The sequence below is a fragment of the Chaetura pelagica genome, unplaced genomic scaffold, assembly GCF_000747805.2.
Source record: "Chaetura pelagica isolate M959 unplaced genomic scaffold, ChaPel_1.0 scaffold360, whole genome shotgun sequence".
Taxonomy (NCBI): domain Eukaryota; kingdom Metazoa; phylum Chordata; class Aves; order Apodiformes; family Apodidae; genus Chaetura; species Chaetura pelagica.
The window spans coordinates 141,347-161,787 of NW_009951950.1; the positions used below are offsets into that span (position 1 = coordinate 141,347).

The 20,441-nt window shown below is 39.7% G+C and overlaps 1 protein-coding gene across 1 annotated transcript in view; it reads right to left on the bottom strand.

Moving 5' to 3' along the window:
* Positions 1-2,355: 2,355 nt before the first annotated feature.
* The window catches only part of MED14 (mediator complex subunit 14), a 36,594-nt gene continuing 18,508 nt past the window's right edge, over positions 2,356-20,441 (bottom strand). Inside the window, exons 13-31 of the mRNA XM_009998058.1 lie at positions 19,192-19,351; positions 18,620-18,814; positions 18,036-18,170; positions 17,547-17,623; positions 16,449-16,609; positions 16,041-16,187; positions 15,862-15,953; positions 14,582-14,734; positions 14,099-14,368; positions 12,655-12,810; positions 11,980-12,091; positions 11,344-11,475; positions 10,132-10,314; positions 9,219-9,454; positions 8,364-8,543; positions 8,068-8,175; positions 7,513-7,638; positions 6,733-6,922; positions 2,356-2,960 (exon numbers count right to left, since the gene is read on the bottom strand). Coding sequence (XP_009996360.1) covers positions 2,887-2,960; positions 6,733-6,922; positions 7,513-7,638; positions 8,068-8,175; positions 8,364-8,543; positions 9,219-9,454; positions 10,132-10,314; positions 11,344-11,475; positions 11,980-12,091; positions 12,655-12,810; positions 14,099-14,368; positions 14,582-14,734; positions 15,862-15,953; positions 16,041-16,187; positions 16,449-16,609; positions 17,547-17,623; positions 18,036-18,170; positions 18,620-18,814; positions 19,192-19,351 — 2,887 coding nt within the window. The 3' untranslated portion in view covers positions 2,356-2,886. The remainder of the gene's footprint in view (positions 2,961-6,732; positions 6,923-7,512; positions 7,639-8,067; positions 8,176-8,363; positions 8,544-9,218; positions 9,455-10,131; positions 10,315-11,343; positions 11,476-11,979; positions 12,092-12,654; positions 12,811-14,098; positions 14,369-14,581; positions 14,735-15,861; positions 15,954-16,040; positions 16,188-16,448; positions 16,610-17,546; positions 17,624-18,035; positions 18,171-18,619; positions 18,815-19,191; positions 19,352-20,441) is intronic.

Consider the following 20,441-nt stretch of genomic DNA (forward strand, 5'->3'; position numbering starts at 1 on the left):
CCTTCAGAACTGAATTATCTAGGATAAAGGCTTAAAACATGGGGGACGTTCAGAGAAGTGGTGTGTATAAAATAAAATAAATCCTCCCATAATCTCAGATAAGGAACGTCAGTTCATAACCTTCTCTCACTAGTTTACATATTTTGTTTGCCCTGCCCTATGGGGAAATCTCCCCCCACCTTTTTACTTTCAAGTGCTGAAACTCTGAGGAGCAGGGAGAGGTGATGTGCTTTGCCCACCAGCACACTCACCTGCCCCTCAGCACAGAACAGCAGATACTTCCAAGTATCAGAAACCTGCTTTTAGGCATGGGAACGCTCAGACCTTGAACACAGCCAGTCTTTTTTTTCAGATATAAACCATGAATACTATGATATTTTGTATCACCTCTCAGTTTTAAAACATCGATTTAGTTGCAAAAAGATAGAAATAAAAAAATCTTTCAGAGTAGCAGCAGCATTTAAAGACTCCCAGGGTTTTCACTCCAGGGGATTAGTTCTGTATTTCAGAAGCAAAAACTCCACACCCACAGATACACACAGGGCAGGGAAGCATTGATAACAGTACCAACACCTAAAAAAACAAGGTCAAGACTGAAACCTGAAGTGGACGTCAACCAAAAGATTATTTCTAATGACATAAGCTTTGAAAGAGACCCAATGTAGAATGTTTATAGGTAAAGGGGAAGGCAAATGGGCCAATGAGGCCGACACCGTGGTGGGAGTCTGCTACAGGCCACCCAACCAGGATGAAGACACCGAGACATTCATTCAACAACTAGGTGATGTCTCATGTTCACTAGCCCTTGTTCTCGTGGGGGACTTCAACTTACCCGATGTCTGCTGGAAGTACAACACAGCAGAGCGAGGGGCAGGCCAGGAGGGTTCTGGAGCTTGTGAGTGACACCTTCCTGTCGCAGCTGATAAGTGAGCCTCCCAGGGGTAGTGTCCTGCTAGACCTACTGTTTGCAAACAGGGAAAGGCTGGTGGGAGATGTGGTGGTTGGAAGCTGTCTTGGGCACAGCGAGCATGATAGGATTTTCAATACCCTGTGTGCTGAAAAAGGAGCTGGTGGGGAAGAAGACTGGCCTGGTTGAGCAGGGAACTATTACAAGAACTCAGAAACAAAAAGAGTGTATCAACCTTGGAAAAAGGGGCAGGTGAATCAGGAAGTAGCGAAGGATATTGTAAGGTCATGCAGAAAGAGAATTAGAGATGCAAAAGCTGAGCTAGAACTTAAACTAGCCATCTCTGTAAAGGATAGTAAAAGGTGCTTTTCTAAATACATTAATAACAAAAGGAGGATGAGGGAAAAATCTTCATTCCTTATTGGATGAGGAGGGGAATTTAGTAAGGCAGGACAAAGAAAAGGCTGAGGTGCTTAACACCTTCTTTGCTTCAGTCTTTAACAAACAGACTAATTATCATCAGGGCAACTGGGCTCCTGAGCTGGCAGATGGGGATGGGGAGCAGAAACCCCCTCCTGTAGGAAGTAGTTATGGACCTGCTATGCCACTTAGATCCCAACAAGTCCACGGCTCCAGATGGGATTCATCCTAGGGTGCTGAGAGAGCTGGAAGAAGAACTGGCCAAGTCTCTCTCCACCATTTATCACCAGTCCTGGCTGACTGGGGAGGTCCCATATGACTGGAGGTTGGCCAATGTGACACCCATCCACAAGAAGGGCTGAAGGAGGATCCAGGGAACTGTAGGCCTGTCAGCCTGACCTGGGTGCCTGGCAAGGTTATGGAGCAGATCATCCTGAGTGCCATCAAGTGGCATGTAGAAGACAGCCAGGGGATCAGGTCCAGCCAACATGGGTTTAGGAAAGGAAGGTCCTGCCTTGGAATGGACAGCCCACAGAAGTGGTGGAGTCCTCATCCCTGGAGGCGTTTAAGGAAAGCCTGGATATGGCACTTAATGCCATGGTCTAGCCTGTGTGGTGGTGTTAGGTCATAGGTTAGACTTGATGATCTCAGAGGTCTTTTCCAGCCTCACTAATCTGTGATTGTCTGTGAGCTACAAAGTTCATTACAGATGAAAAAAGGTGCTTTCTTCCACTAAGCTTTGCTTTTGGGATGGAACAGGTATAGTTCCTTATAACTAAGAAATTAAGCATTGTTTAAAGTCATAACTGGCTATTTATACAATTAGAAAAAACAGAAAAACTCTGTTTTTCTATAAGTTGGAACAAATCAAACCTGCAGAATAAGTAAGGTGATTTTTCTTTGAGTTAGCTGCACATGTGTGTGTGGGGAAACAAAACGACATGAAGAGATTGCCAAGTGTGAATACAAGAAATCTTGCCAGTGGCTATAGTGGAAAAGAATAAAGTTTAAGATTCTACAACATCCAGTTTAAGATTTTTTAATCCAGTTTATTAAATATTGCTTTTTGGGGACATGTTTACAACAAGCCCAAATAAATTGTTTAAGGATTCAAAGCAGTCATATTAAAATACAGCTTCAATATAAAGTTTGTCACAGTTTTACAGTATTCAAAAATGACAGACCTGCCTTAAAAAAAGACTATTACACCAAAACATAAGAAAAACCAGAAAAACAAACAAGTTTGGCATTTTAATAATCTTTATAGTATAAAACAGAATATTAAATCTATTACCAGCAAACTGATACTTCAATCTATTACCTAGTCTGAAGTGTCTCCCATTAAAACACACTATACAACAGCACTATACAAAAGTCGTGGTGATACTCATTTGATGAAAGTGCATCCCTGAAAGTTTGCCAGTTTATTATAGTTAACTCTTAAAAAAAAAAAAAAAAAGGTAAAATCAAAACGTCCTCTTTTAACCGAAGGCTTTACTATTTTTTTTATATATTTTTTTTGCGGTTTTGTCTCACTTTCAGCCTTCTTTTAAAAGTGTCTAGGGACGCCCACCAGGGGGCAGCGTAAGATTAACCATCAAATCACGAACCGCTGCAAATATTGTGCATTCACCTGGAACAGGGAAAAGAGACAGGTTAGCATCGCTCCACCGAACCGGCCCTCACCCGAACAAGCTCCCGAGGCAGCAACGCAAAGATGACTCCGACTACGCCGGCACCAGCTCTTCCCCGGCATGGGCAGGGGTGGGCAGGCACTAGGAAAAACACCTTCACCAAACAAAAAGACTTGTTGGGCACTGGCACAGGCTGCCCAGGGAAGTGGTGGAGTCCCCATCCCTGAAGATATTTAAAAGGCGTGTAGTTGTGGTGCTTAGGGACATGGTTTAGTGGTGGACTTGGCAGTGCTGGGTTAATGGTTGGACTTGATGATCTCAGTGACCTTTTCCAAACAGAATGATTTTATGGTTCTGTAAGTGGCAATGGCGACTCACAAACCGCAGCCACCTCCAAGAACATTGGGATTTGGGATTTTTATCTGCAGTAGCTTCCACAGCAGGACCACTGCTTGTTGGTCAAGAAACCGCAAGAACCTCTTAACTTTCAGTAGCTTTTAAATGTTAGGTTGAATCTATGCTATAAATTCATCATACGCAGTGCTTGGAATACAGATGTTTCTCTGTATCATTAATTTACAAGCACTGCATCTTATAAAAAAAACTTTGCAATGGGAATTTTTCTGCATATTATTCACTAAAAGCACTGCATCTTATAAAGAAAAAAACTCAAACTTTTTCAAGTTCTATTTGTATTGATTAAGAGCAGAAACAAAACATTTCAAAAGATCCAGGTCTAGAACAGCTGGAAGACTTTTTTGTCCTAAGCCCAGTTTCAGAAATATTTCTAATTCCAAGACTGGGCAATAGTCAGAAACCTATTTCTTTCAGCTGAATTGCTCTAGCTCTACCCTTGACATTTAAACTGCCAAATAAAATACAGAACAAATGGACTTTGGTGTCAAACAGCTCAGATCTAATACAGAGAGGAAAAACCAGCCACAGCTGTCTCAAGTTTTGAATACCAGCATTTTTTAACAAGAAGCAGACACATTCTAAAACAGCTTAAAAAAGTTTAAACCAATGGAACTAAAAGGATTTAACTACAATAACAAAAGGAGAAGTATTAGGCAGCTGTGACTTTCATCTACTGTTTCCTGATAAGATAATACAATTAATAGCCAGTATCGTACCCTGGTCACCACGGGCTGAATTTTTCCTGTGTATTTCAAGAAACATAAATTAGAAGACATTGAAATTTGTTGCTGAAGGAGCAACAGTGTGAGCAAAGAGAGCAGAGCAAACCCTGTTTGGATGCATTAATCCTAACTGCCAAACTAGGGATTCTAAAGATTGTCATATCCAAACTACAAATCTGGGCTGAATACTATCCACTGCATCACTGAAAACCAGACACTGACAAATGCTCAGTCATTTAAGAAATATCACAAGTTCCTTGAACTCCTCTCTAGAGGTCACCTCCAGCACCTGTAGGGACTTTTTTCCTTATCCACTAGATAATGCAGGTTGTAGACATACAGGTCAAGTTTAACCCTCTTATTCCAGGGCATTGATTCCACCTCAGTTCACATATTATTTCCCAAAAATATCTTTTTCCCTTGAGAGGCAATTGGTCAAGTGATCTCAGAAAGACAGCGTACTTGCAAAGAGTTAAGGTTTTACTATTATACACAGCAGAACGTGTTTGCCCACGGATCTGAAAAGAAAACTCTTCCAAAAGAACTTACTTTTCAGGCACTACCATTTTATTAAGAGGAAAATTAAGCTGAATACAAAATACTTTCTCACAAAGAGAGAAAGGTAAAAAAGATACAGCCAAAACGAGGCAACACCGATTACGGGTTACAATGAAAGTGCCAGTAGTATCAGACGTGCATGATGGGAAGCTCTCTTCCTTTCTGACTGAAACAGTGAAAAATTCACTTAGCCAAGCAGATTGCAGTTAGTGCAGCAGGAGAGCTAACACAGGTAGGAAAATCCTGGGTACAGCACAATAGCACCACGAGAGAAAGGATATGCATCTGGGATCTCCCATATACTGCTGTTGAAAAAAAAGTATTGCAACTATCTACTTTCACCCATTGGGTCTCCTACCACTTTTCAATGGCAAAGAAAAGAAGGTATCTTGACCTCTTTTACCAGATATAGTAATGTAAAGTTTGACAATTAGAACACAGGAAATTGTATTTTAAGTGTTCTCAGGGAAGATCCTAATTTGGCTGGGTGGTGGTGTTGGAAATAAGTAAACCCTTACAGACTCATTTAAGAACTCAGAGGAAAGACTGCTAGAAATGCCCTCTGCTTGGCTAGCTACATTCTTCTTTGCCTGGATAAGATCCTGCTTGGGGCCACAAGCTCTTTCTATATGGATTTTTTCCCCTTGTCTATACTCTGCTCCCTGTACCACACTCTCAAACTACTTCAAAACTTGTGTGACAAACAAAAATTTTGTATTCTGACCTATCTAATGATCATCAGAAGACATCTCACCTGGGATATTCAACAGCAGCTCTGACAATTACTCCCTGTGCTGTGGTATTTGGGGAGGATTTACCATAAACCACGACTCCGTGCAACAACAAACAGCACAACAAGCATCTACCCTTCCCCACATTAGGGGATCTCAGTGAGCAAGCACCTTCCAAAAGGAACACCTGAAGTTTAGTTGATGTATCTGGAAACAAAAGTGCTATAAAAACAACAGTTCTGTGTCACCTACAAAGCTCTTACAGGTAACCCCACACACCCTCAAGGCTGTTCTCTCTCCTATTTATCTACACTAATACTGTAAGTTAAACAGAAAATGCATGTTAATTTCATCTCATCACCATTTTCAGAAATATATGCATACCCACACCAATTTAAGATAAACATTGCTCCTGTTTTAGCAATCGAAATAAACCATCAAGCATAGTTAAGATTACTGCATAACAACGAGATGAATAATTATACATATGAGAAGTAGAATTCAACCTCTAGATCCACAGCTTAAATCTGCTCACTGGGTTATTGCAAAAGGCTTTGTTCTTCAGTATATAACTACAGTAGAACTGAAAGTTAATTGTTCTTGTGAGCCATCCGTATTATATTAGGACTTTAAACCACTGCTTAGAGACAACATGCTGCCCAAAGAACCTGCTAGTGTTCTTCCATGTTTCAGATATTAAAAAAGAAAAAATAATGAAAGACAAACAAGGGGGATAGCAAAGCACAACACTGCTCACAGTGCACTCACTACCTACGGGCCAATGAACATCTAAAACAACCTATTTAGCTCAAGCACTTCATAGCATGTTTGGTGAACAGAACTGTATGCACCTTTGTTAGTCGACACAAAGGAGTATACAATCACTGCAATTACTTTTTAATTATTCACAGCATGTGGACAAGTTCTGATAACTATTTTAAGACCCCTTTATATTCTACTGTTAAGCTCTATAACTTCAAAAACCATGAAAACTGACATTTCACCATAGCATACTTCCTGTGACTCATTCTGGGCCCATTTGTTAAAAAAGCATGACTCCTACCGTGCAGCAAGAGTTGGGCCAACAGGAGGTGTGTTCCAACACTTTGGCAGAACAGTGAAAACCAGCCTGAAACATCAGTGTAACCTCCTGGCATAAATGTCTGCAGTGTTGCCAGTACTCACTATTAACTTATGTATTGCCTGTCACATCAGGAGTTTGTAATGACTAAAGAGGCATGATAGAAACCAGAATTCAGGCTTAAGAGAGATTTAGTTTTACACTGGAGATTTGTCACAGAAGTCTGGGTGAAGAGAATATATCTACTGGACATGTACAGTACCTGGTCGTGGTGAATTCAGTTCAGCAAACCTCTTTAGAATATTGCTAACCATCATTGGAGCAGCAACAGAGGAGTTCTGCTGCCTGGGAATGTCAGCCTGTTGCGTTGTACCCGAAGCCATATCATAAATAATTGGGACAATAATACTAACAGCTTCCTGTGGGACTGTTGTTTTCTGTGTTAACTGGAGCTGCAGGAAAAACAAAAGAAGCGTGTTAAATCCAACAATCATGAACTTCAGTGCAACTACTGATGCTCTTAAATTCTTCCATCCCATCTGTTTTCAGACATCAATTCTGTAGCAGAAGTTATCAATCAGGTGTAGACTACTTTATCCTCAAAAGCACCCTAGAGTGGGTATTGCCTCACAGATGACACTAATATAGATTTGTTCTAAACATTTTGTTCCTGCTACCCTTTCCCAGCACCACTGGTGTGTATGTATCACTTAATCTAGGCAGTTAGTGCCTCAAAGAAGAACAAAACACCCAAAAGCTGAGCATTTGAAGATACCCAGAGCCCAGAGGGAACTGAACTTCAGGATATATTGTCAACATCTCTCTCAGAACACAAAACATCAAGAGTTGCTGTGTGTTTCTAGGAGGAAGAGTAGGAATGCTATCTGAGCTCATTACAAGAGAGACGCATGCAAATCTTCCAAATGGCAGAACATTTTTAGCTAATATGGTTGTCAGATACAGCATGCTTATGTTTTGCTACTAACTGCTGATGATTTCAAAGACACGCAGCCCACATTTAAAAACTAATAGCTCTACTTACAAAAAACAACATTTTGGATTTCAGCACAACAGCAGGTGTTCCTGGAGGTGCAATTGGCGGTGCACTGGGAGGAATTGTTAAACAAAACTGTACATTCCATTTCAGCTGACTTGCCTGATCAGGGAACTGTTGAGAAAGAGTAGAACAGAGAAAAGAACAGCAAAGGCCTCACATCAGTGACATACACAGCTATGAACTAGGGAAGTGCTAGAAAGTAGAATGTATTTCTCTAGCTAAACTTGCAGATGTTGCCAGGTTTAGCACAAGTTAGAGTCACTCTGAATGAGCTGAGCATATGGTAAACAAGAATACAGTGAAAAGGGTTCCAGATAGCACATGAATGGGCCTGTTGTGCCATAACGTGCCTGCCATTTTCCAAAATCATCAGCTTGAAAGAGAAGTGTTGGGAGTTTCTAGAACTAAAACTTAGCAACATAAATAAGTTTATGTACATATACATTTAGAGTAACTTTTGTGTTATAGATTAAGAGACCACTTTTTTTTTTTTAATATAGCAACAGAAGTTTGGTGAAATAAATAGAATGGTTAACTTACCAGCTCAAGTTTCATGATGTGCACGCAGTCCCTGAGGATGTGTGTTGGAGCCCCTAGTAATTTTGTGAAGGCTATTAGGGTGTTTGCTTTAAAAGGTGGTCCTGCGACCTAAAGAAAGACACTGTTTATTTAGACAGTAGCTGTAACATTTTAATATGGTATCCACCATGCACAGCTGTTAATTTTATATTTTGCAGCCCATACACATGCCAATCAGTCAGCAAAACCACTTCAAACGCCAACAGAGATTAAAAACAAGGCACAAAAATTTAAACATTAATGACTTGAGTACATACTCTTGTTTCAAAGAACTTCTCCAAAACTTGTAACTCTTCTGATTTCCACTGTCCTGTATTTTCAGGTGTTACTTTCAGTTGCAAGGTCTGGTTGGTTTTGGGATTGAGAGCAACCCTGCACTTCAGTGCTTCCGTCTTAAACATAATTACACCTGGTTCGTTGGAGTTTATTAATTGCAGCTGCATAAAAAGAAGTATGACATTCAACCAGTCATTGATTAAATAGCATGAACACACACAACACTCACTCACAAAATTCTAGTGATCAATCTGCTCTCTTTCCAGAAAGAAACATGCTATTTATATAGAGCTAAGACTGCCTGCAGAATGAAGCTTATGCAAGATCTGGCTTCTTCCTCCGTAGCTGAGTTTGTGCCAAAGAAGTGACAAGGTGGACACTGTCTGTCCCAAACCCTAAAGCAACATTAACAACTGACTATTTAAGCTATTGTCAACTGGTAACTAACCTCTTGGGCACTCCTGCCAAGCAGTGGCATCCATAGCAATCCTGTGGCTGTTCCAGTTAACTGCCACAAGACATGCTAAACTCATGGAAGCCATGGCATCAGAAAATCCGGTCCTAGTCCTGCTATCATAGCAATTACCATATTGCACCCAACCAAACAGGTTTTCCACTTGTAATTTGTGTGGAAAAGAAGCAGAACAAAATACTCTCTCTAAATTTTGACCCTTTAGATGGCCAGGTGCAGAAGTAGAGCACAAGTCCTACAACAAGTACTTAGTATTTTTGAAGTATTTCAGTTCGTGCCTGATTTGGAAGACATGGAGCACAGATGCACAAAAAAGCTGTGAAGTCATACTTGCAGGTCAATATTAAAACAATCTGAACCATACCGTTTCCTGCTGTATGATCCTCTGGAGATGCCTCCTCATAATAACTGATCCAAGGAATCGCTCAAGAGGGGAGCAAAGATAGCTGCCAGCTAGTCCTGGCACAAGCCCAGGGGTAGGAGAGGGCAACAGCAGAATATTCAAGGCACTGTGGGTGAGGATTGTAGGTATGGATGCAGCCCAAGAGCGCTGAGGTAGTTTACGAGGTGGAGGCATGCTAGTTGGCATTGCTTGGGAACCTATTGATAGGAAAAAAGGACTTGCAGTAAGGAAGGCTTTAATCTGAAACATCAGATACCTGTTCACTTTATTTATTGTCACTACACAAGTAATGAGTTCTCTAGATCAAACCTTAACCTTCCTTATTCGAGAATATGGCTGCCTAGTGACAGGTAATGGATAGACAAAGTAAAAAAATTGGAGTTTCAACCTCCCACCCATGCAAAGAGTCTCAGTAATGTTAAAATCCTATTCTCTTTCCTCTTTCTGCAATATGCCAGCAGATAGCAGGTTTGTGCAAAAAACTCAATGAGATGTAAAAATGGCTAAATTAGTCATGCAAGAGCATCATTACAACTCTATCATGTGAAAAGTTAATATGTGGGCAGGCAAATATGCCTATCATTGCTTTCATTCCGAAGAATTTTCTCTCAGTCATGGAGCTCAATAGTAGAAAGACTGATTTCTGCAGTGCAACAAGAAGTATCAATCCCACTGAAGTTTATGCTGTATGACTTAACTTGTTTTCCAATTTGTCGCAGAATATTTAAACAAGGGCAGAATAAGGTTCCTTAGATATTTCACTGCACAAGGCAGTAAGGACTGTTACGCTGACACACGAAACTATCAAAAAGAACAAAACTATAAATGTTAAACATGAGTCTTTCACAGTCATAAAACTGATAAAGAAACCTACTTGTTCCAGCTCGTGGTGAATGAGAGGCATCTGGGACAGGTGAATGAAGGGAAGGGTTGGCTGGTGACATTCCAGGCATTCGTGCTGCTGGTGATGGACCAGACACCTGGGGAGATCCTGGCCAGTTCCCTGCACGCTGACTGGGTGACATCATAGTGTAGGGTGAGCTTGGATCTATGGTACCTACAGATGTTTCAGGACAGTTATTATTTTTTTTAAAGTTCAAAGTTTTCTAATCCAGACATCTATAACAAGGCTTACCAAAATCTGTAAAGCATGAAAGTATCTGGAACCATTTAGACTACATATTGCAGCCATATAAAAATGTAATGGGGGGGAGAGGAAATCAAGATACGGATTGAAGGGTTTTCTGGTTGTGTTTTTTAAAAAGTAAAAAAAAATTGAATGTTAAGGCATATCAGCATGGTCAACATACAACAAGGTGTAAACTAAAAAGAGCTCATGCCTATAGACTTGGACCCTACTGCTCCTTAGCAGATGAAAGCCTCAGATAGACTGCTCTTTATCTGTTCAGTATCTTGCAGTTATATCTGCACAAGTATCTTTGGGTTTGTACTCTGCTATAAAGATAGATCCGAAAAAGCTTCTTCAACAGTCTGCTGTATCTATCTCTCTTTGTTCATCTTGACAGTTAAACTGGTGTGCTAAAATATAATCTGAACTGTTCATCTATTGTGATCTGTGGAACGGCTTCCAATCCACTGTGATTACAACAAACAATTGTTTTGACAGCTTTCCAAAAAAACGCAGAAGAGGAAACAACCAAAAGGCATGTTGCTTGCATATATGTATGTCAAACCAGCTAGACTCTGACAAAGTTTTAGAATTGCAGGTATTTGAATTTCTAACCTGTTCCAGCTATTTTTCCAGGAAACATGAACAGTGAAAATACATTAACTTATCTAACAAGGGACAATGCTCATTCAAAGCTGCAGAAAACCACCTGGAACTTCCCCACATAACTAAGCAGGAAAGAGGGACTGACAGTAAGTTAGGAACACCAACATGCCATTGCAGCTACCTTTGACTACTGTTAAAAGTTACACAACATGAGTGATAACAGCTACTTAAGCCAATTACAAAACACAATTTTTTTCTCAATTAACTTTAGCCTGCTCTGGAAGACTGAATCTCAAGAAGCAAATGTGCTCTCCCTGGCTCTATATTGACACCTGCCAGTACAGAACTCACCATGTGGGCTGGTAAAGTTAGCTGTTTGTCCCATTGTGATTCCAAGAGAGGAAGGTGAAGGAGTTGGACCAAAGGATGCTGGTGATGGTGCTCTTAAAGCTCCGCTAGGTGAGCTTGCAGCATGCAAATTTCCTAATCAAAGACATCACGTCACTCAACAAACATATTTCCCATTTTTCTGTTATATTTTTTTCTACCAACTGCTGCAGCTGTCTCCTTTTTAGGGAGACAGTAAATAAGCTTAATGAGAATATGGTTTTGCACTCAAAGGCTCTAATTTGTAGATGTATGAGCATTATATTTTCCAGATTGATTCACCACACAGAGGAAACTTTCCAAGATATTTGGCTTGAAAAATGACACTTCCCCCTGCCAGCCATTTCCAAAATCTAAATAATTTCCCCTGCTGCACTATACAGCTATGAGCAGAAAGCAGAGCTTTGGTGATAAAAAGTTTTTTTTCTGAAAAAGCAGGTTTTGATCTGAGCAAGTTTTAAGCCATAAGAATGAAACAGTCCCAAACATTATATAGCTGCAGGTGACTGTTTCACTGAATGCTTTTTTTAGCTTCAAAATGTACTTTCTAAAACATGATTACATGTACATGATTAGCACACAAACTCTCAGCCATCTTACCTGGTGACTGTGTATGCATCATAGATGGAGATGGAGTCACTGTGTTGTGATAGGAGGTGGGTGGTGAAGTCAGAGGATATGCTCCCGATGCTCCTGCCTGTTTTGCAAATGGCTGAAATTGTAAACACAGGACAACGAAAATTTTTTATCATTTTGTAAAACAATGAAGTTAAGTATGTGCAGGAGAATGCTAATGAGTATTTGTTTGCCACCTATGAATCTTATAGGTCCCTCAACATAGCTGCTTGATTCTCTATCTCACCTTGTTCAGAGCTCATTATTTTTTTCAGTGACTTTTTGCAGTTTCTCCTCAAGACATAATGCCTCTACACCTCATTCCTTTTTATCTGCCACAGAGTAACAGTGAAGCCTCCTGACTCCTGCCTCCTCTCTTATCTGTAACAGCTGTTTTCCCTCCCTCAGATCTTTGCTTCTAGGGCAGCAAGTCTCATGTGACCTTCTAAAGCTGCTGTTTGTATGCTGTGGGCTGTTTACACTGGAATGAGAAACAGCAAAATAAATTAATAACTATTGCCCCACGGGCAATTCCACAGCAGAGCAGTTTTATAGTCTCCCTTTCCATTTTTTTACTGCTAATCCTTTTAGAACATAAGTTCTTAAAACACCTGCAATTGTGAAAGACAATAAACCTTTCTTATTTTGCCCGGAGGATACCTGTTGCTGTGGCTGCTGTGGTGGCTGCTGGGGTTGAAGCTGTGATATCAAAGAATCCATCATGTCTCCTCCAATAGGAGAAGGTGGGTTATCGTCCTCATTTACAGATCGTCTTCGTGCATCCTGATTGCTGTCAACAAACATGTTCAGGAATGTCTGTGGAAACATCATTTTTGTTAGCAGTTTCCCCATTTAAATTTTATTACATAAATAAGCACAGTGTTTGCTGAGCTCTAATACTGTCTTTAAGGGCTACAGCACATAAGAAACAGGCAGGTCACTAGAAGTACTAGTGGAAATTCACTACATACAGTATGAATAGTATATCAATTCATAAACAGAGCTTCTCAGTGGACATTTAATTCCCTTTTTCTTTTTTAAAAGGGGTCTTGCATTGCCACCAAACAATAAACCTTGCTCATTAACAAGAAATATCTCCAGTCTATTGAAATACCAACATTTTTCTTTTTTCCTTAAAAATAAGGAAAAGGCTATACCCAGAATTAGCTGTTCCAGAACAACTGGTTCCAGAACAACATCAGTATCCAGAATCTACTGGGCTGTTGTATTACAGCTACAACTGCCCTGTTTGGATAAGAAAGTCCAGACCAATACCTCCATTGCCTTCTCTTGTACGCAGAAGACTTTTCCAACCCTCTTGAACCACTTCCTCCTCTACCTTCCCAGTTTCATGCTCTTACACTTTTCCACTGGTATCTACAATCCCCTTCCTCTTTCCATTAGCCTTCCAGTTAGAATTTGTGAAAGAGGCAGATGTTTAGGGTCAGCTAAATGCAGTAACACAGAACCAGCGTTCGGTTGCAACTGTTGGAAGAAAAAATTATCAAACTGTCCTGTTTCACAGTGGGTGCCACATTCCAATACTTCAGTGTAACTAGAACTGGTACAAGCTGCCCTCAGCTAAGGTATTTTGCCAGTGTGCATGGATTGATTTTTCAGGAAGAGCAAACCAGGACTGGATTCAGAAGCCACAGGCTCCTGCCACACACCAATGGAAACCATTTTAAAACACAAGTTTATATGAAGAATCATCTGACACGGCACGTTTTCTCATCTGCAATGTATGAGCACTGTCTTGCTACAAAACATTGTTTGAGAGGAGCAGTTGTTAATCCTGTAGAATACACCTCCCTGGTCACAAAGCTTCAAGTTTTAACAAAATGATGCCTGAAGTAATCACTTCATTACGTAGAAAAGAAAAAAACCCCTGACACTTGATGCTAGCTGTCTTAGAGAAAATGTTTCAATTCAAACTAATTAACAAATCTGCTTATAAATCAGAAAATCCCTTCTGTGCTCAGAATATCAGAAGGACTGCAGCTCTTCACAAAGAAGGTTTCACACAGCTCTTCACGTCAGATCCATACTTCAGGTGAGAAGCTCACTTATTTACAACCTGTCACAAAACACAGAAACAGGTCACCTTTAATCCAGGCGCGGGGTAGAAACCCTCAACTATTTTGCTGTTGTCAAAGAGACTGTAGGCCCCATCTCGTATAGCCACAACGCCGCGGCTCCGGCAGTAGATATCAATGCAGTACATGTTCCTGAAAGCCAGCCTGATATGCGTGGGTGACTGCGGCAGAATTGAGAAGCACTGATAGGCAGTGTTGGTGCGTTGAGTCAGACCCAGCATGGGCACAGTCGGAAGTTTGTTGATGGCATTTAATGGAGCCTGAGTATCAAACAAAACCTGGGAGAGAAGAGATATTGAGAGATCAGGCAGCTCACCTTTAAGTAAATGTCTGGGAAAATGGGGCATAGGGGTAACACGGTCGTCCCCAAGCCACCTTCTGCCAATGAGATCCTTAAACAATCATAACACTTTTTTAAAGAGAACTGTTTAATCAGAAATCAGCTCTTTATTATCTTGCACTTTTCCTGATAGGAGTTTTTAAAATATTACCTGTAACAACAGTACCACATTTGGTGTTTTATTAAACATCTCCTGGAGCTGGTGCAGAATTGTGTTGTGACAATTACTGCAACCTGAGTTTGGGCCAACAGTTCCCAGTGAAATGTGGAACTTCTGGAGTATGGAGTTCCACTGAATGCTGATCTGCAATGTCAAAGACACAAAATGGTGTTGGAAACTAGAACAACTACAAGGTTATACTATAAGAAAGCTGGTCTGCTGTAATTTTTCATCAAACCTCAATGGATTCCTAATTCACCTTCCCCAAAAGTTGTTGAGGTTCTGAAAAAAAGTTTGGTTAACTTTAACATTTGTTTAAGCCAGCTGGATTGTTGGCAACCGGAAAACTGGGGGAATTACTTTATCAAGTCAATCAGAAAGAACAAAAGCCTTTTATGCCAAAGGTGAGATAGAGAGAATTAAACTTAAGAAATTCATAATGCAGATAACTGATTAATGAGTTACTGCAGGTAGACTAGTTTTCTCAGTCATACCACACACAACTGAGAACTAGACATACCAATATGTAAGGAAGTGACATCCAAAATCCACACTGCAACTCTTGCTGCATGTTCAATGTCCCAATAAAATGCACATAGAAATACTATTGAAAATTCAGCTTAGAACATGAACACAAAAACCTTCCAGGAAGTAAATTTCAAGTGTATCAGCTACTTTCCACAAATTGCACACAAAAATTCATTCTTCTGCTGTAACAAATGTTCACTTACTTCCTCCTCTACCTTGTATTTAATGCAAGGGTGTAAGCAGGGTGTCCACAATTATCAAAGTAGTTAATAAGCTTCAAATTCAAATATTTAAGAGCAAGCTAAGCTTTGAAAAATGGAACAGGATTGCTACAAAATAATTAGGGACCACTTCTTTTGAAAGCACAGTACTACATTAAAAATCTGTTAAGACTCCTTTCTTCTAAGGCAGCATTAACCACACAGCTTACATACATCCATAAATCCCATTATATCAGTGACCAGTAGCAACACTTTACCATAAGTTTGCCAGAAAAAAGCCTGCTTTCATTAACCAGGAGCACACAACTCACAATTTGAAGCATCTTATGCAAATTCTCAAACTTCTGTTCTAGTAATCTAGTATTCTGGTATCCTCTATTTCTGTCTTTTTTACATTCATCAATATTAATTCCACAATAATGTAAAAACCAAGGAAATAAGTTGCAGCACAATTCTGAGAACTCTAGTCCTACACATTCTGATTTCAAATATGTATTTTAAGTGCACTTAGAAGCTACTTACTGAGCTCCCCTTGGTAGTTCCATAGCACAGGATAAGTTTTCGGTAATTGTAGATACGAACTTCTGAAAAAATGTTTAAGTGGTTTGGTATGTCTTTGAAGAGAAGAGGGAGAAGTTAGTGAGAAAACTACAGTAATCTGTAAACATACAATTTTAATGAGAAGAGGATAATTTCTGTACCAGGTAAGGATCGTGCGAACTCCAAGACACATTCGTACAGCCGAGCAATACTGTTCCAGTCATTAAGGAACATCTCAACAACTTTGCGACCTCCAACTGGTTCAGATAACTGGTTTTCATATGTCAGGTAAACATGACGGGTTGGTCCTGCAGTTTTAGGAAATGGTAAACACCGATTAAACTAGTGGTTCCTAAACTGTGGTTTACAGACTATGAGTGAACTGTGGCAAGTGACCAGGATGCATGTTCAATAATAAAAGCGCATCAACTAAATAGCAAAAATCTTGTACTGTGGTTTATTAGAAATCTTAAGAGAAGACAGCTGTCCAGTAACACCAAAGCATTAGAACTACTGGAACAGACAACATAAAAGACCAAAACGCATCAGTTTTTCTAAAGAAAACTTACCTTGCTCCCTTGATGAAGTGCTATTAAGTGGACAGTTTGCAAACACCAGCTCAGCCACCCATGTGCGATTATTTCTGCCTTGTAATCGGAAAGTGCAATCAAGAAGAGATCGGTCCAGAGCCTTCTGTGTTTCCTCATTTACACCTTTACAGGGAGGAATTCTGCCCATGAAATAAAAAGGATCTCAGTTATACACAGTACAGTTTCAAAACTAAAAATACTACCTTCCAACATTTTCTGAAGGCCTTTCAAGTCTAGAGATGAAAAGATGAACAAATCAACAGCAGAAATAGCTGGACCACACCATGAGATATCCTATTCCTCTTCAAGGACTGTAATAACTGTGTTACAAAAGCCCTCTGAGTTAAGACCAATTTTTATACAGATTCAACACATGCAGATTACTAACTGTGAAGGGATTACATTGCCCTGACCTCCTTGTCAAAGTAAGAGCACACTGATATAAAGCATTTATACATAGAAATAAGTAAAAAAGATGAAAATAAATAAGTTCTGTGGCAATCTGAATTCATAAATTAGTTTCCCTTCTAGAACAAGCTCACTCTAAATGCAATGAACAATCCAGCAGTTACCTTAGCACCCACTAATTTATTCATATCCCAATGTGATAACTGAGCTCAGGGGACAGACTAAACAAAGCTTAAGTAAAAACAAGTCGAACTTTTTCAAGACCCTGGAGAGTATCTTCTTTAGCATTGCTTGGATTTTAGGATTGAGGACTGCTTTCAGAGCTCCCTAGTTTAAGCTAATGAAGTGAACAAGTTCACTTGTTCGGGGTCTGTGTTCATGCTTATTTTCCTCTTTCTCCAGCACTGCTTCACATGAAAGTGAAAGACACAATAAAAAACACCCCAATCGAAAAAAAAAAACAAACCAATGCCCCCCCCCCATATTTTTTGTGCTACTCTCCAAACAATCTTTTTTTTTTCCTCTCTAAAAAAAACCCCCCAATCAAAAAAAAAAACAAACCAATGCCCCCCCCCCATATTTTTTGTGCTACTCTCCAAACAATCTTTTTTTTTTCCTCTCTCAAACATATGTACAGTAACATAATGGCACAAGAGTATATCCTCTTACTTTAATAGACGTATTGCATGGCTGAACCCATCTCCTTCTACTTGTACTCCTTGGTGAGGAATGTCCATATTAGATAACTAGGAATGAACAAGAAAAATGTTATCCCACGCAAAAAGTCAAGCAAAATAACTTTTTCAAGGATCTTTCTTTTCTCTAAGTGAGACAGATGTTTCACATCCTCAAGTATTGTAAAGCTAAAAAACAGTCTGTGCAAATGTGGTATAAAGTTGTCTCCCACCCCCTCCCACAAATGTGTCTTTCACCCTCTCATTTTCCCTTTTCCCTCGTCTTTTCAAGCTTTTTGCAGTGCTTGGTATTAGAGAATCAGCTCTAACAAGACTAGAGCAAACCAGTGCAGAACATCAGTCACCCAAGCTTAGCTGGGGGATGAACTCCAAGGTGAACACATGACCACAAGCTTGCCTAATAGTCACATCTAGACAAGAGAAACAGGATTAGTAGAGGGGAAGAAGGAAACAAAATACTTACCTCCATACGAAGCCCTATAAATGGCATATTTGTATCACACATGGCTACAATATGAGCTAGCACTTTATTGAAGGCACACATTTCTCCCGATCGTTTTGGTTTCTTAGGTTCTATGGAACATGGATCACCAGATAACTAGAATTAAAACAGAGACAAATGTACCTGCGTGTTTGGAGGAAACGTTTTGAAAAGATGTTAGAGAATAATCTCATTAATCCAAGTTTTCAAGGAACCATAGCCTGAGCACAAAGTCCTGAAAGGATCTGGTCCACTTCAGGACTAAAGCAATTGTTAGTGTAATTTTATAATTACATCCTTCCTTAAAACAGTATTTACATATCACTAAGGCATGTCAGTCTGACCCCAAGAAGTAACTCTCATCATCCCCTAAAAGTCTTTCAATGACTACACCTACATGGCACAAACATCTCCACAGGGAAGCAGACCAGAGAACCAAGGCACAATACAAGATAGCAGCCATACAAACTTTTGAAACAACACTGCTAAAATCTGGTATTGATGCTCAGATCATGTGTTAAGTTTTCATGCTCTACAACTAGCCTGATGGCTTCTGAAGCACATACCTTGCGCTTGACACCACTTTTCATTTGTTTCCCACTTTTTGTATCTAGTACCAACTCTTCAATGTTTGGTTTGAACTGCTGTAGTAAAAGTGCAGTAGCAGGGCTGTCATCTCCTTCAGCAAAGCTCACAGAGAGAAAATGGTACTTGTAGTCTAGTTCTGTGGGGTTGCCAGGAACATCAAACATCTCAACAACCTATATTTAAACAAAACAATAAATTGAGAAGGCCCTCAAGCTAAGAATATGGCTACATCAGTTTCTACCCTCTCCCTCTTGAAGAAAAGATTTTAGTAATTGTTGAGATATTAATACCGTGGCTAGGATGGGGATCCAAGAAGAAAAGACTAAAATGTCAGGAAACAAAGAGATTGGAAAGGCTGTTGAATAGTAAACCTTTATGTTCTCTGCGCTCTTTAAGTTTAATAAACCCACCAAATGAGAGACAGGAGGAAGAGGAGAGAGTTGAGGATTACATCAATCACTTGGTTTCTAATGTTAACAGTACACCAGATAAACTATCTGGTATATCCAGGACTGGGAGCAAAAGACAGAAGCATTTCTCAGTTACTTACAATGTAGTACTGTGGAAGGCGAGTGAGTTTGATAAACAATTTGTGTTTGGAGAGGTTTCCCACTGGATGGTTAGCATAATTAGCAAGTTGAAGAGTTTCACTGCTCACTGTAGGCAGATGTTTTATAGACTGTTTGCAACGTTGCTGTCCAAGCCAGAATCTTGAATTTGAAATAAAGACATTAGTAACCTGAGACTGTTTTACATTATTTTAGTATACTGCTGTTTTGAGCATTAGTGTAAAATTAAGAGTCAGTCATATTCTAAGTCAACATCTATCATTGCTGCACAAGTTACATACAGAAAAATCACACAGTAAACTTAATGAGTTTGTATTTTTTTATGACTATCTTTACATATTGTCTTCAGGTTGAGTAAGAGACAGCTGTTAATTTAAGAAGAAAAGCCCTGAATTACTCTCTGAAGGAGTACATAAATCATTTTTGTACACCACAGTATGAGATTACACATAAAAAAAGAAGGGACAGATTAAAAAAACAACATGCAGATTACAGTTATTTTACATTTTGGAGTCTTTTGATTGGTTTTTGGTACAGAAAATAAAATCTTTGCTACCATATGCTGGTACGCAATACAGTAAAAAAAGTCAAAGGCAAATGTCACCTGGTTTTGTTGTAAACAAACTAATTCACCTGAATAAGTTTGCACATGAAAAACCACGTGCAAGACACTGACTTTATTCTAATGTTGGAATTAAACTTCACCCTGCTCCAATTAATTTTGGCTACAGTGGTGAGGACATAAAATCTAGCTAGGCCTGAAAGGGTCTCAGAAATGTGTGGATTGTTTTTTTAAACTTCCACTGAAAACAGCAGTGGAAAATGTGGGTGCTCAACATCTCTCCATCATGACACACGACATTTATCCTTGTAGATACACGTTAGATATAGCTGTCCTAAAAGACATTTTGTGAGACTGCCAACTTCCTCAAAAACTGCAGCATTACCCAAGCCATTATTTACAGTACATTATTTATAACAAAGGGAGGCTGATTAGTTTTCTCCAGGGTGCCAGTGCTTCGTGCGTCATCACGCTTCTTTTAGAAGCAAAAATCCTCAAATAGAGATTTCACCCTGCAATTAGCTCAGAGTGCTGGGAATTTCCAAAACGACAGAGCAGGTGAAACTTCTCATGCAGATGCAAACTGTATTTGTATTATTTGCTACAACCTCTTATGGAAGCCAAAGGTATCTTGTGCTTAGATCTCAGGGCTTTATGGAAGGAAGAGCG